Source organism: Malaya genurostris, chromosome 3, assembly GCF_030247185.1.
Source record: "Malaya genurostris strain Urasoe2022 chromosome 3, Malgen_1.1, whole genome shotgun sequence".
Classification (NCBI taxonomy): domain Eukaryota; kingdom Metazoa; phylum Arthropoda; class Insecta; order Diptera; family Culicidae; genus Malaya; species Malaya genurostris.
The window spans coordinates 109,786,329-109,802,633 of NC_080572.1; the positions used below are offsets into that span (position 1 = coordinate 109,786,329).

General features: G+C 39.6%; 1 protein-coding gene across 1 annotated transcript; it reads left to right on the forward strand.

The window, feature by feature from the left end:
* Nucleotides 1–755: 755 nt before the first annotated feature.
* Nucleotides 756–7,418, forward strand: LOC131433924 (low affinity immunoglobulin epsilon Fc receptor-like). The gene is made up of 3 exons (XM_058600544.1): nt 756–854; nt 931–1,174; nt 7,267–7,418. The coding sequence occupies exons 1-3, from the start codon at nt 756–758 to the stop codon at nt 7,407–7,409; spliced, it is 486 nt and encodes a 161-aa protein (XP_058456527.1). The 3' UTR covers nt 7,410–7,418.
* The last annotated feature ends 8,887 nt before the right edge of the window (nt 7,419–16,305 follow it).

A 16,305-nucleotide genomic window follows, 5' to 3' on the forward strand; every position in this document is an offset into this window, starting at 1 on the left:
TTAGTAAACGTAATCAGTTTTCCGGTGGCTGTCCATGAAAATACACCCTCCTCGCCTAAATCCGATCCACCGATCCAAAAGAAGCATTGCACATCATTGAATTTATCCGTAGTTTGAATAAACTGAGCTACAGCATCATTATCCTCGCGAGATTCAATCGTCAGCAGTTGCATCCCGATCGAGTTGCAAAATTCATTTGCTTTATGCCAGTTTGTCTACAATGTAGTCTGAAATATTACTAGCTTGGCTATAATACTAGAAAAAGTGGGTACTCACTCGAAAATTTGGAATATGATACTTTTTCGGTGATTTTTGCAGTCCAACGTGAAAAAGTGCAACGAAAACTGCGACAAAAACCAATCGAATTAGATTAGTACGGAACATTGTTCAACCAGCTAGGATTATATTCTGATCCTCAACTGCAAGAGACTAACAACTCAGACTGTCAATTGCATGCCAAGAGATAAGAAGTCATCTTTACTGACAACAATATCATCATTATCAACTAACCAAATCAATAAATCAGTGTGTGTAATCACTGCTATTTGTACACGTAGGATAGTGAATGGAAATTTGACGAAATTCCACACCAACATAAACATCTATATCTCCATACCGCCTTTCGTGTAATTCAACCTAACAATCTGTTGAGAGACAGCCACAGTCTTATCAAACCATTTATTTGACTGTATATAATTTCATAAACCGTTGTTCATCGGAATTTCTGGTGATCAATTCACGGGTTCATTTCGAGAATGTACATCAGAATAGTAACACTTTTGATAATTATAACAAATTTCTTCAGTCTATCAGTATATTGCGCCAAAACTAAATATTTTATCCCTAGTATTCGCGTAAGTATTACACAAATCTGTTTTAGAGGAAGGATTTTTCCGGGAGCTTGTGAAAATTTAGTCTTCTACATTTAAGGCCAATTGGTTCAAAGCAAATGAGTTCTGTAACTCACTACACATGAGACTGCTCATCGTAAAGTCTAAGGATGAAAACGATGCCGTCGGAAGGTATGTTAAAACAACGGAAAAATTTACTGAAGAAGGTTGCAGCTTCTGGATGGGTGCAACAGATCTAGCTGAAGAAGGTACCTTCATCTGGACAGCAACTGGAGAGCCACTGACCTACAACAACTGGAGACGTGGAGAACCGAACGATGGTAATGAAAACGAGGATTTTTTTTTTCATAAATACGTTTATTTCTTAAGGCAGTTTACATAAGTTTTTCTTCGCCGTAGCATCACTTTTACATAATATTCTTATCCTAATTTAATTCTAACATAGTCACAACGTTTTGCATTTATTAAAACATATTCTCTTATTACTTAAATATCATCTTAGGTAACTCGTCATTAATTATGAAATCTACTCGGAAATATTATTTGAACCAAACGATTAACTTCTATAAATTATAAAATAAGCTGTTGTTTTCAGATATTAATTTCATAAACTGTTTCGAGTTTGTTTGTATCATTACATTATTTTTATTCTAATTTAGCTATTGGTTGAACTCATGGACGCAGCTGGGATCAGAACTAAGTCTTGAAAGGGGCCTTTATTAAATTGAAACTCCAGTTTTCTTTATGAAATGATAAATAAGTTTCATGTATGAAAGGTCACGACAAGCAAGAATGTCTCGAACTGGGATATTGGATAGTCTACCTTGGGTACGCAAAGAATTTATTAGTTGAGATCTGACATCACGATACTCCACGCATGTCCAAACGACATGATCAATATCTCGATAACCTTCGCCACAAGCACAATGATTAGTCTCGGAGAGCCCAATTCGAAGGAGATGTGCATCTAACGTGTAGTGATTGGACATGAGTCTAGACATCACACGAATGAAATCTCTACTCACATCCAGTCCCCTGAACCATGCCTTTGTCGATATTTTCGGAATAATTGAGTGCATCCACCGACCCAGATCATCTTTATCCCAAGAAGCTTGCCAGCTGGCAAGTGTTCTTTGGCGAGACGAGCTATAGAATTCGTTGAAAGCAATTGGTCTCTCATAAATTTCACCCTCAATAGCACCACGTTTGGCTAAAATATCGGCTCTTTCATTGCCAGGAATGGAGCTATGAGCCGGGACCCAGACTATAGTGATTAGATAATTATTGTTCAATATGTCGTTCAGGCACTGTTTTATTTTGCCCAGGAAAAACGGTTCAGTCTTGCCAGTCATGTTTGAGCGAATGGCTTCAATTGCACTCAGACTATCTGTGAAGAGGAAATAATGGTTTGGAATTAATGTGACGATTACACTCAAACTATATTGAACTGCTGCTAGCTCTGCTATATAAACAGATGCAGGTTCTTGAAGCCTAAATGAGGCCGAAACATTATTGTTGAACATACCAAACCCTGTCGCTTCTTCAATTCGCGATCCGTCCGTGTAAAACATTTTCTCAGAGTCAATATGCCTGAACTTACTTGAAAATATTTTTGGGATTTCCGTCGAACGTAGATGATCCGGGATTCCACGCACTTCGCGCTGCATGGATGTATCGAAAAATAAAGTTGAGTCAGGGACATTTAGGAGGCTGACACGGATAGGAATATATCTTGAAGGGTTGATTTCCTGTGACATATGGTTAAAATATACTGTCATGAATTTTGTTTGAGATCGAAGCTCGACTAGTCGTTCGAAATTATTAATTACCATGGGATTCAGCACCTCACATCTTATTAGCAGGCGTGATGAAAGCTCCCAAAATCGATCTTTCAATGGAAGAACTTCCGCCAGAACTTCAAGACTCATTGTATGTGTCGAATGCATGCACCCTAAAGCAATTCGCAAACAACGATACTGAATTCGCTCCAGTTTGATAATATGAGAGTTTGCAGCGGAACGAAAGCAAACGCATCCATATTCCATCACTGAAAGTATCGTTGTCTGATACAATTTTATTAGATCTTCCGGATGAGCACCCCACCAAGATCCTGTTATTGTTCGAAGAAAATTTACTCTTTGTTGGCATTTTGTTATCAGAAACCTAATGTGTCCTCCCCACGTGCATTTGGAATCGAACCACACCCCGAGGTATTTAAAAGTTAAAACCTGTTGGATCATTCTTCCCATCATATGGAGCTGAAGCTGCGCGGGATCATGCTTTCTTGAAAAGACGACTAACTCTGTTTTCTCCGCAGAGAATTCGATACCAAGATGAACAGCCCAATCGGACAAGTTATCTAGGGTATCTTGCAATGGTTTATGCAGATCAATAGCTTTGGGTCCAGTAACTGAAACCACGCCATCATCTGCCAATTGTCTTAGTGTACATGGGGTTACTAGACAGCTGTCAATGTCATTTACGTAAAAATTATAGAGGAGCGGACTGAGGCATGAGCCTTGCGGGAGACCCATGTAACTATTTCTGAGTGTTGCCAAATCGCCATGTGAAAAATGCATGTGTTTCTCTGACAAAAGGTTGTGCAAATAATTATTTATAACCGCTGGGAGTCCATTTTGGTGAAGCTTGTCTGAAAGAACATCAATGGAAACTGAATCAAATGCTCCTTTAATGTCTAAAAATACAGATGCCATTTGTTGCTTTTGAGCGAAGGCAATTTGGATGTCAGACGAAAGTAATGCAAGGCAATCATTCGTCCCTTTATTTCTACGGAAGCCAAACTGAGTATCTGACAACAAACCGTTCGTCTCGACCCAAGTGTCGAGACGTCGTAGAATAATTTTTTCGAACAATTTTCTGATGCAGGACAACATCGCAATAGGTCTATATGAGTTGTGATTGGAAGCTGGTTTCCCCGGTTTTTGAATGGCGATAACTTTCACTTGTCTCCAGTCAGGTGGAACAATATTTTGCTCAAGAAACTTGTTGAACAATTCCAACAAACGTCTTTTTGCGAGGTTGGGCAGATTCTTCACCAAGTTGAATTTAATTCTGTCCAACCCTGGAGCGTTATTGTTACAAGACAAGAGTGCTATAGAAAATTCCATCATTGAAAATGGGTTATTAATAAAACCATTATTTGGAGGAGATTCCCGTATAATGCTCTGCGTAGGAACAGAATCTGGGCAAACTTTCCTAGCAAAGTCAAATATCCATCGGTTCGAGTATTCATCACTCTCATTGCCCACGGTACGATTCCTCATTCGTCTGGCCGTGTTCCAAAGAGTGCTCATTGAGGTATCTCTTGACAAACCTTCGACAAAATGTCTCCAATAGCTACATTTTTTGGCTCGAAGTATGCTCTTGTACTTGGTTTCTAAAACCATAAGTTTTTCAAAATTCTGAGGAGTTCCTCCTCCCCGTTTTAGAAACGTCTTGCAAGCATTTTGTTTTGCGAGTTTAGCCTCTGAGCACTCTTTGTCCCACCAGGGGTTGGGAGGCCTTCTGTTAGTCGTTGGCCCAGGAAAGCGTTCAGTTTGGGATTGTTCTGCTGCCTCCAGAATCGAACAAATGAGGAAGTCATATTCTTCAAGTGGAGGGAGCTCTTCCATTGAATTCAAAATACTAGAGATACTACTTTGGTATTTAATCCAGTCGATATTTTTTGTCAAATCATATGGAATACTAGCGGAAGTAGCAATGCAATTGCTACTGCTAATTGAGATGATGATTGGTAAATGATCGCTACCGTGTAAATCAGGCAGTATTTTCCAGGTGCAATCTAGTCGAATTGATGTTGAGCAAAGAGATAGATCTAATGCACTTGGGCGTGCCGGAGGTCTTGGAATCCGTGTCATGCTACCCATATTTAATACCGTCATGCTAAAATTGTCACAAATGTTTTGTATTAAAGATGATCTGCTATCATTGTAAACGGAACCCCACATAATACCGTGCGAATTTAAATCCCCCAGAATCAATCGTGGTGCAGGAAGGGCTTCAACCATTTCATTAAGCTGTTGCTGTCCAACTTGTGCTTTTGGAGGAATATAAACCGAAGCTATGCAAATATCTTTGCCTTTAATGTTTATTTGGCAAGCAACAACTTCTATACTAGAAGTTGAAGGGATGTTTAATCTATAAAAGGAATAGCATTTCTTAATTCCCAAAAGCACTCCACCATACGGAGAGTCTCTATCGAGACGTATAATGTTAAAATCATTAAAATTTAAAGCTATGTTTGAAGTAAGCCATGTTTCGCATAAAGCAAATACATCACATTTTTGACTATGCAATAATATTTTAAATGAATCAAGTTTTGGCATGATGCTTCGACAATTCCACTGCAGGACAGTGATTGTATCATTTGCGACGGGTGATAAATTATCCATCAAAAGATACAAAACCTGAGACAATTGGCCATTGAGCTGATAACTGCTTCAAAAAGGTTCTAGCTATTGGAAGGAATGCCATTATGAGGGTCTTTAAGGGTTCAGATATATTGAATGCTGAGAAAATCCATTCAACAATTTCCGAAAACTTCAGTAATCCTGTTGGTGGCTGTGAAATGGAGCCCACTGGATTATTATCTTTTTCTGTACTAGATCCTGGATTGGTTTGTGAATTTGACCAAACCAGGAGGCACAGTCTTTGGTTTTGACTTTTTTTGTTTAACACGGGGATCTTTTTTTGAAGATGAAATTTTAGGTGTCTTTTTTGGTAATTTGGAGGAAGACTTCTTTCTCTTAACTGACCCTTGGGTAGTGATAAACGAATTACCTTCACTATTTTCGTCAGAGTCAGAGTCCTCTGGTTCCTCTAGATTTGAAAACCCGTTTTCGGTTTCCAAAGGGGGGACATCAATGACCGTTTTAAGCATTTCTGCATATGTGCGCTTAGACCGTGCTTTTAAAGAAAGCTTAATTTTGTCTTTGTGCACTTTAAATGCAGTGCATACTGAAATATCATCATGAGGACTATTCCCACAATAAATACATTTTTCAATTTCCTTGTTGCAATCATTATCTTTATGAGGCCCTTCACACTTAATACATTTTGGTTTATTACTACAGTAAGTAGCTGTGTGGCCGAATTTTTTGCAGTTCGTACAATTCATTACATTTGGAACAAAAAGCCGAACAGGGAGGCGAATTTTATCGACATAGACATGGGACGGCAACGCAGACCCGGCAAATGTCACTCGAAACGAGTCTGATGGGCGATAAACTTTTTTTTCCTCTTCATGAACTACTGAGTACAGTTGTTTGCACTCCAGTATTTTCACACCCTCAAGCATAGAGTTCTTGAAACGACCAACACCATGCTTGAGTAAATCATCTACCGAAAGACTCGCTTCGGTAACAACACCGTCAATTTCGACATCTTTGGAGGGTATGTAAACTTTATACTCTTTAATGAAATGTTCCGAAGAGACAATATCATTCGCGTGTTTCAAATTATTTACCACAACACGAATTTTATCGTTATTTACTTTTATGATCTCTTTGATTGAAGAGTATCGTGATGTCAAACCTTTATTAATTTGAAAAATGTTTAATGGCTTTGATATACGTCTAAAAAAGACTATCCAAGGCCCAGAAGAGCTCTCCTGATATTTTTTCGTTCGTGGGGGTATCGGATTCATGCTAGGATTTACGTCCATGGATTCATCCATTACATTAAAATTTTTAACTAAACTTTAAAATAAAATTTGAAACCAACACTACACAGTACTCAATCAAAAGGAAAAGAAAAAACTTCTACCTTGAAATTGTTGTCTATCTCCGTTGCACTGCCGTGTAGATCCTCGTTGCTCTAGATGTTCTTGTTGGATGTATCTGGACGTTGATACAATGCTGAAGCTCACTGTAGCGATAGAATATGATGTGATGCTACTGCTACCTGACATCCAGCACCACTCGAATTCCGATTTGCTTTCGTCTTCGCCAGCTGTAACCAGCGCAGGTCACCGGTGTATACCTGCGTGTTGTATGGCAGTGGAAAGACCGAGTTGTCTTGTCTCCTTCTTCCTAGTGCTCCGCACCGATATGCTTCTGCACCGAAGTGCCTTCGCACCGGTGTGCCTTTGCACTCTCCTGCTTCTATGTGCCTTTGCACTCTTCCTCTTCGATGTGCCTTTGCACTCTCCTGCTCAGCACTTGTGGCTGTATATTGCGGCCTGGGTAGAGTTTGGGAAACGCCCTTTGTTGTTTCCTTCACCAGCTTGGCCCAGCACTAGGGCTCTCTTATGCAGCACGACTATACGTTTTAACGGCTGCTGCCAACAGGTTTCTACCTGTAGTTCAACCGTTGTCGTATTTAACGCGTGTAAACCAACCAGCGTTATTAAACTGTACGCTTCTATACACAACCTTCTCGGTTGAACGGCTATTACTGAATGAAAACGAGGATTGTCTTCAATTGGTATACATGCCAAAATCGGACTATATTTGGCACTGGAACGATAATATATGCACAGAAAAAATCCTTTATTTCATTTGTGAGCAAGTTGACAACGATTGTGTGACTAATTTTTAACGAACTCTTCTGTGGCAAATGAATTGTAATTCGATTGTAACTGCGTAGAATAATACGAGTACATTAACTCTCTAACAAATATAATTTATATAACTTTTCGTCAGCATCGGAATTGAATATGGGTTTAAAATTCACCACCAAACCAAAGCACCTAGAGAAGACACGTCTGTTCGAAGTAAGCTTCGTTCGTAGAATGAATAGAATTAGGGTGAAGTGTTATAATATACCCCCCTTAAGAAAATGAGATATTCCTAAATGTACTGATATATTTTCTTCGAGAATGTAGGTATTTTTGTCGTGAATACGACTTACTTTACTATGAGGTGCCTTTTCAAAATTTAACCTCTGAGAGAGTGATAAGTTTTTGATCGTGAATATCTATTGTTGTATCTAATGAATCAACATAATTCTTGCGACATGCCATCGGAAATATGATCACAATTTTATGATGAAATTTTCAGTTTTGTGACATAGTCTCAAATAATTCAAACTTTTCTGAAATGTTTGGTATAAACGAGTATCAAAGAGCTTTGCCTTTCTCGTATTTTTAAAGCTCATAACTCAGTGATCTGTGAAAGAATTTATATAATCTAACTACCAATAGAATCGAAATTTTTCAATTTAAACGTGTGTAGCTAAAGCATTGGCGTATTTCAATAGTACACTATTGAAAAACCTGTCTCATTTGACCCATGTCAACACCAGCCAATCAGAACGCGTTCTGAGGAAGAAAACAAAATATCTGCTGCTGTACAACAAATCGTTCGAGAAAAATGTTCCGAACAGTGTTTAATATCGTAGTGAGTTCCACAATTTGGTCTTTCTGAAAGGCAGGAATGAATCCCGTACAGCATCCTGATAGTTTCTTTCAATAAATTATGCAAATCCGAAATGAAATAATCGACATTAAAATTCGGTATGCGGCTATTTTTATAGCCGTTAGGACCGCCCATTAGTGAAAAAGCTACAAACGAAATCACATAAAAGGAAATCTCTTAACAAAAATTGAATCAGTTTGGATTCTATCCCCACTGCGAGCAAGTGAAACAAGAACAGTTTGGTTAGATTTGTGCACTTTTCGCTGTGTGAAATTCACAGTAATCGAGATCAAGTGAAACCTTCTTTGTTTTTGCGAAAAATGTGAAAAAGGGGAATGCTTGCATAATTCATACAATTGATATTCGGAAGTGTTAAGGAACATGTCAGTTGTTTTCGTATTCACGACATCCAGTTATGTCTCTGACATTACCCACCCGCCTTTTTGAAATACACCAAAGGAACATAATTTTCAATGATTTAGGTAAAAGTGATGAGAATTGATTGGCACAAACACATTTTCCAAAACGACCACATTCTCAGTTTTTCGCTTGCCATAAACATAATGTCCCAGCAATCGTATAATATGCCCCACAACAAAGAGGCAATATGCCCCTTGAAATCTCGATATAGAAGAATAGCAGATAAAGAAGGTTTTCTTTGCATCAGGAATCAGTAGCATATTCAATTAATTACAATTGAAAACCAACATTTTTTATCCTCCCAACGCTACATTTTGAGAAGGAAGCATTTTACGTGCAGCTGGAACGAACCTACGACAGCTGTCCACGGCGGGATGTAAAGCTCGTCATCGGCGACACGAATGTTTAGGTAGGCCGGGAGGCAATGTACAGGCCCGTGATCGCGCTGGAGAGCCTGCACGCGGTAACAAACGACAACGGTCAACGATGCGTGAACTTTGAAGCCTCCCGAGGAGTGGTAGTTCGAAGCACCTTCTTCCCCCGCAGAGATATCCACAAAGCCACCTGGAGATCCCCTGACAAACATACGGAAAATCAAATCGACCACGTTCTCATCGACGGGCGATTCTTCTCCGACGTCATCAATGTCCGCACCTACCGCAGTGCCAACAATGATTCTGACCACTACCTTGTCGCGGTTTGTATGCGCTTAAAACTATCGACGGTGCACAATACTCGTCGCACAGGATCGCCGGGATTCAATCTCAAGCAGCTACGTAGAGGTCGTACTGCAGAGGAATGCGTGCAACAACTGGAGCTTGTGCTACCAACGGAATAGCAGCTTTGCGCAGCGACTCTTGAAGACGGTTGGAGAAATATAAGGTCCGCCGTGAGTAGCACTGCTTCAACCGTTCTAGGTACGAGGTTATCGAATCGAGGAAATGACTGGTTTGACGACGAATGTCAGCAGTTGATCGAAGAGAAGAATGCAGCAAGGGCGAGGATGTTGCAACCCCACACTAGAGCAAACGATGAACAATACAGACAGGCGCGGAACAGACAGAACACTGTTTTCCGGAGGAAAAAGCGTCCTCGTGACCAAGATCACGAAGCGATGGAACAGCTGTACCGCGCAAATGACACACGGAAGTTCTATGAGAAAGTGAACCGCTCACGTAGAGGATACACGCCACAGGCCGAAATGTGCAGAGATACCAGTTGTAACCTTCTCACGAACGAACGTGAGGTGATCGACAGGTGGAAGCAGTACTATGGCGAGCATCTGAGTGGCGAAACACAAGATACAGAGAGAGACACAGGAATCAATCTGGGTGCACGCTCAGCCGACGAGAGATTCCCAGCACCTGATCTGTCGGAGATAAGTGAGGAGAAGGTAAGCTGAGGAACAACAAAGCCACGGGCAATGACCAGTTACCAGGCGAGCTGCACAAACATGGAGGAGAGGCACTAACTAGAACGCTGCACTGGATGATATCTAAGATTTGGGAGGAGGAGATTCTACCGCAGGAATGGATGGATAGAGTGGTATGTCCCGTCTACAAAAAGGGCGATAAGCTGGATTGTTGCAATTACCGCGCAATCATATTGCTGAACGCCACCTACAAGGTACTCTTCCAAATCCTTTGCCGTAGTCTATCACCAATAGCTAAGAAATTCGTAGGGCCGTACCAAGCGGGATTTACTGAAGCCCGCGCCACTACGGGTCACATATCCGCGATAAGACAAGAACTACAGAAGAGTTGTGAATACAACGTACCCACGCATCACCTATTCATTGACTTCAAAGCGGCATACGACACAATCGATCGAGAACAGCTATAGCAGATAATGCACGAATACGGTTTCCCGGATAAACTGACGCGATTAGTCAAAGCATCTCGAATCTCGGAGAGGGCTACGGCAAGGTGATGGACTCTCTGGCATCTTGTTCACTATTGCCTTGGAAGGTGTGATTAGAAGAGCGAGTGGCACGATCTTCCGAAAGTTGGTACAACTTTTTGGCTTCGCTGACGATATTGATATTGTGATACGTAACCTTGAGAAGATGACGGAAACCTACATCGGACTGAAAGCTGAAGCTAGGCGTATCGGACTGGCCATAAATGCGCCAAAAACAAAATACACGAGGCTCTAGAAAAGAAACACTATGCCTCCCACCACGAATATTGATAGACGGTGACGATATCGAGGTGGTTGACGAGTTCGTGCATTTGGGCTCATAATGACACCAGTAGAGAAATTCAGGGACGTATTTTGGCAGGGAATCGTGCGTACTTTGGACTCAGAAAAAAACCCTTCGATCGAGGAAAGTACGCCACCGAACGAAATTGACCATCTACAAAACGCTCATTAGACCGGTTGTTCTCTATGGCCACGAGACCTGGACTAGGTTGGCAGAGGACCAACGCACCCTCAGTGTTTTCGAAAGAAAGGTACTTAGAACCATCTATGGCGGAGTGCAGATGGAAGACGGAAAGTGGAGACGGCGTATGAATCACGAACCACCCATCGTATGGACAGCTAAAATCGGACGTCTACGATGGGCTGAGCCTGTCTTAAGGATGTCGGAGGACAGCTTAATGAAAATGGCTCTTGAATGTAATCCGACTGGTACAAGAAGAAGAGGAACGCAGCAAGCAAGGTGGATCGATCAAGTGGAGGGTGATCTCAGAAGCATCCGTGCCTTGAGTGGCTGGCGACGAGCAGTCATGGACCGAGATAAGTGGAGACGTATTCTTGATACAGCAAAGGACACCCCAGGCCTATAGCTGGTAAGGTAAGGTAATAGAAGTAATGGTGTGTCAATATGGCTAATATGGCTTTGCTCGTCGATGTAAAGATTTCCTACATGGTTACCGGCGTCCATTGCGTTCAGAGTGAATGTCACAAATTCTAGGAGATTTGTTGTAGCTGAGCGGCCTTCCAAAAAGCCATGCTGTTCGTTTGTTACTACATTCTTCAGTTGATGAAAAAGTTTCTCGTTTACATATTTTTTTTAAATAATTTTGGAATGCAAGAGATAAAGACTGTCCCAGAAAATATGAACGCAACCAAAAACCGCTGCCATTTCTATGGTCTAGCAAGCAATTTGTAGCTGCGGTAAGATTTCGAAACCCTTCATCACCACTGCTTCAATGAACAGCGAAATATACATCAAGAAATGTTTACAAAAACGACTTCTACCCATGATTCGAAGCCACAAGGATCCTGTTGTCTTCTGGCCAGATCTTGCTTCTTGCCGCTACTCGATATCAACGGTAGAATGGTGTACTACCAAAAATGTCACTTTCGTCCTAAAAGACATGAATCCACTAAATTGTCCACAACTTCGACCAATTAAGGAATTTTGGGCATTATCGAATGCACATTTTAGGAAACATGTCTCGGCAGCCGAAACCATTCAACAGTTCGGAAAAGATTGGAAAAAAGTGTCAAAACTTGTCACCAAGAAGTCTGTACGGAATTTAATGAGGAACGTTCGCAAGAAGGCGCACCTTCATGAACAAATTTATTGCCTTTAATCTGCAGAATAATATTATACTGTTTACATGATTATCTTTCAACGAAAACTCGAAATTTCGAATACATCTGTAAATTGTTTTAGCTGTAACTTCTTCATTTTTCAAAAGGCACGGATGGTATAGCCATCAATCTGTAGGTTTTAATAACAGCTTTAAAATAAAATACATCAAAAAAAATTAAAACCATACTTATTTTTAATTTAACTTTTACGGATTATTTTGTAATTATTGAGAAAAAAAAGGTAAAAATTATAAATTTTTTTCAATGTATATTTTTTCTAGAGCGCCCAATAGGGAATCGAACTTCTTTCTGAACGCCATTTTTGTACAATTAACGGTTTCCAAGTTACAATGAATTGAAAAATTTTTGTGAAATGCAAAAATACATACGCCCTTTTTTAAAATCAGTCGTGAGTCGGATTTACCTCTCCATCGGTTCAAAACTTATGGTTTGCCATACTGAAGCCATGTGCAAAGTTTCGTCTATCGGAGAAGGTCGAGTCTGATGATCTGCTAAGCATTTCTGGAATTGCTCTATAGAAAGATATTAGAATTGCTGGAAAAACCAACTATCGAACGGAGCCTCGGAGACCAATTGTGTTACATACCATTCGACTCAGCTCTACGAGATCGGAAAATGTCTGTGTGTGTATATGTGTATGTATATGTGTATAAGTGTGCACTTTTCAAAGATTTTTTACCGCTCAATTTTCTCAAAGATGGCTAACTAAATGGTTATCATTTCTGGTTATACCATTATATATAAGTGACGTTCAAACATTTTTCATCGGTTGAATTTTCTCGAAGATGACTCAACAAATTTCAATAAACATAGGCTTTTTTGCAGTTAACACTGATCTTTAAAAGACAGCTGTTAAAATTTCATGACATTCTATTCATTAGCTTGTGAGTTATTGTGCTAAAAGTGATGCTACTTTTGTTATTTCCAGAACAATGGACAATTTCGTGTTTTAATTTCACACTGCTTCTTCATGGGAAAAAATACCGTTCAAGCGAAGCAATGCACAGTGGTTCAAAAGCTCATTTTCACGCGTGAAATTGCGCTTTTGAACCACTGTGCAATGGCTTGAAAAGTGTTATGAAGACTCCGCTCCATCAGAAACAACAATAAAACGTTGGTTTGCTGACTTCAAACGGTGTTCGATGATGCAGAACGCAGTGGACGTTCAAATGAGGCAGTAACTCCAGAAAACAAAAAAAATCTCAAAATCGCTTTGAATGATCGAAAGGTGAAGTTGCGTGAGTTAGCTAACATCGTAAAGATATAAAAAAAGGCGGGTGGGTAATGTCAGAGACATAACTGGATGTCGTGAATACGAAAACAAATGACATGTTCCCTAACACTTCCGAATATCAATTAGTTGATCAATTGTATGAATTATGCTAGCATTCCCCTTTTTCACATTTTTCGCAAAAAAGAAGGCTTCACTTGATCTCGATTACTGTGAATTTCACACAGCGAAAAGTGCAAAAATCTAATCAAACTGTTCTAGATTTGCACTAAACTGAGGATATTTCCTTTCGATTTGCGAACAACAAATCCTAATAGTTCTTCAGAAAACTTTTAGAGCCATTAGAACGGCTGATTTTTTATAATGCTCTCCAACGTTGCTTTTTCATCCATCGAAATGACTGGCAGCTGTGACGTAATCGCTCCTGTCGGAAGCGAAACTAGCTGTGCAGGCGACACAAAACACATCTGCTCGCAGTGGCGATAGAATCCAAACTGATTCAATTTTGTTAAGAGATTTCGTTTGTAGCTTTTTCACTAATGGGCGGTCCTAACGGCTATAAAAATAGCCGCATACAAAATTTTTATGTCGATTATTTCATTTCGGTTTTGCATAATTTATTGAAAAAATTATCAGGTAGGTACTCATTTCTAGCATTCAGAAGGGTCAAATTGCGTAATTCTCTACGATAATAAACTCGGAACATTTTTCGCAAAAAAAGGCTTCACTTGATCTCGATTACTGTGAATTTCACACAGCGAAAAGTGCACAAATCTAACTAAATTGTTCTTGATTTGCACTAAACTGAGGATAAATACCTGCGATTTGCGAACAACAAATCCTAATAGTTCTTTAGAAAAATTTTAGAGCCATTAGAACGGCTGATATTGTGTAATGCTCTCCACCGTTGTTTTTTTCCCAATGCTAATGACTGGCAGCTGCGGGGTAATCGCTCTTGTCGAAAGCGAAACTAGCTGTGCAGACGACACAAAGCACATCTGCTCGCAGTGGCGATAGAATCCAAACTGATTCAATTTTTGTTAAGAGATTTCCTTTTATGTGATTTCGTTTGTAGCTTTTTCACTAATGGGCGGTCCTAACGGCTATAAAAATAGCCGCATATAGAATTTTAATGTCGATTATTTCATTACGGATTTGCATAATTTATTGAAAGAAACTATCAATATGCTGTAGAGATTCGTTTCTAGCATTCAGAAGGACCAAATTGAGGAACTCACTACGATATTCACCACTTTTCGGAACATTTTTCTTGAACGATTTGTTGTACAGCAGCAGCTATTTTCTTCTCTTCCTCAGAACGCGTTCTGATTGGCTGATGTTGACATGGGTCAAATGAGATAGGTTTTTCAATAGTATACTATTGAAATACTTCAATGCTTTTGCTCTACACGTTTAAGTTGAAAAATTTCGATTCTATTGGTAGTTAGATTATATAAATCCTTCCACAGATCACTGAGCTATGAGCTTTCAAAATACGAGAAAGGCAAACGCGCCATATGAATTATCCTCTTTGATACTCGTTTATACCAAACATTTCAGAAAAGTTTAATTTTGAACTATTTGAGATTATGTCACACAACTGAAAATTTTATCATAAAATTGTGATCATATTTCCGATGGCATGTAGCAAAAATTATGTTGATTCGTTAAATACAACAAGAGATATTCACGATCAAAAACTTATCACTCTCTCAGAGGGTAAATTTTGAAAAGGCACCCCATAGTAAAGCAAGTCGTATTCACGACAAAACGTGTTGGCTTTATAATGCATGAGCATTTTACTATGAGAAAACTCTGTTAAACGTTGACCAAAAACGAGAACGTGTTGATGATTCTGAGCTCTGTTTGACCATGTTTAAACGTTCCCACATCCACCGTATTTGGCAGATTTGGCTCCCAGCGACTACTGACTGACCTAAAGAGCAGACCTAAAGAGGTTATTGCTAAAACTGAGATCGTTTTTGAGGCAAAAGATAAATCGTTCTACGAAAGTGGTATAAAAATGCGAGAGCGGCGCTGGAATCATTGCATTACTCTTGATGGAGATTACGTTGATGGATGAAGTCAATTCTTAACAAAAAAATGTGTTCTTTTTGTTAGGACCAGGACTTTTCAGCCCATGTGTTATTTGAAGGGTAACAATGTCAACCAAATTTGGGTGGGTAATGGCGAACATTTCCGTTTCGAGAGATGCAATGTTATATGTGACATAACTGACAAATCTTAGTGTTTTTCAATGTAACAAAATTTCTCGGAGATAAAAGCTTCGATTGCGAAAGAATTATACTTGTAAGCTCACAATACTAATGGTCGAGGATGAAATCTAACAAATGTTGTAATAAGACTATCTAAATGGCAAGAGAAAGGCTTTATCACACCACTAGGTTGATTAAAAAGATTTTTGTTTGTCCTGGACACGCAAGCCAATTGTCGGATTGCGGAGGCCCGATTGGAAAAGATTATTAGAGACAATGAGACCATAGCCTCATTATCCATGCAATGGTTCTGTTTCGCTACAAATCAGCTGCGAAATCAGTTTTTGAACAGAAAAAACTGTGCTCTGGTGGTTTTGCTACTGTTAATTACGTGTGATTCAAAATGGCAACTGAGTGTGAAACAAAAAATGCATTATACTCTAAAATTATATATTAGCTGAAACGTATTCTACTGGACAAGGAAGTGTATTAACGCTCCAGCTGTCATTGTCTTATCTATAAAGCATACGATTCTGTTATGTTATGATTCGTCACCCATAACTTCCAGAGTGATTTTATCTACCTACTTCGGGACAATCCATCCGTTATCGCTCGGTAGCCATATCAAAAGCCGAACCATTATCGTT

Excerpts from the sequence above, each read along its gene's own strand:
- LOC131433924 (XM_058600544.1), top strand. The coding sequence starts at position 756 with ATGTACATCAGAATAGTAACACTTTTGATAATTATAACAAATTTCTTC. Across the intron at positions 855-930 it reads ATTTTATCCCTAGTATTCGC|GCCAATTGGTTCAAAGCAAA; the intron begins GTAAGTATTACA and ends TCTACATTTAAG. Across the intron at positions 1,175-7,266 it reads TGGAGAACCGAACGATGGTA|TGAATGAAAACGAGGATTGT; the intron begins ATGAAAACGAGG and ends AACGGCTATTAC.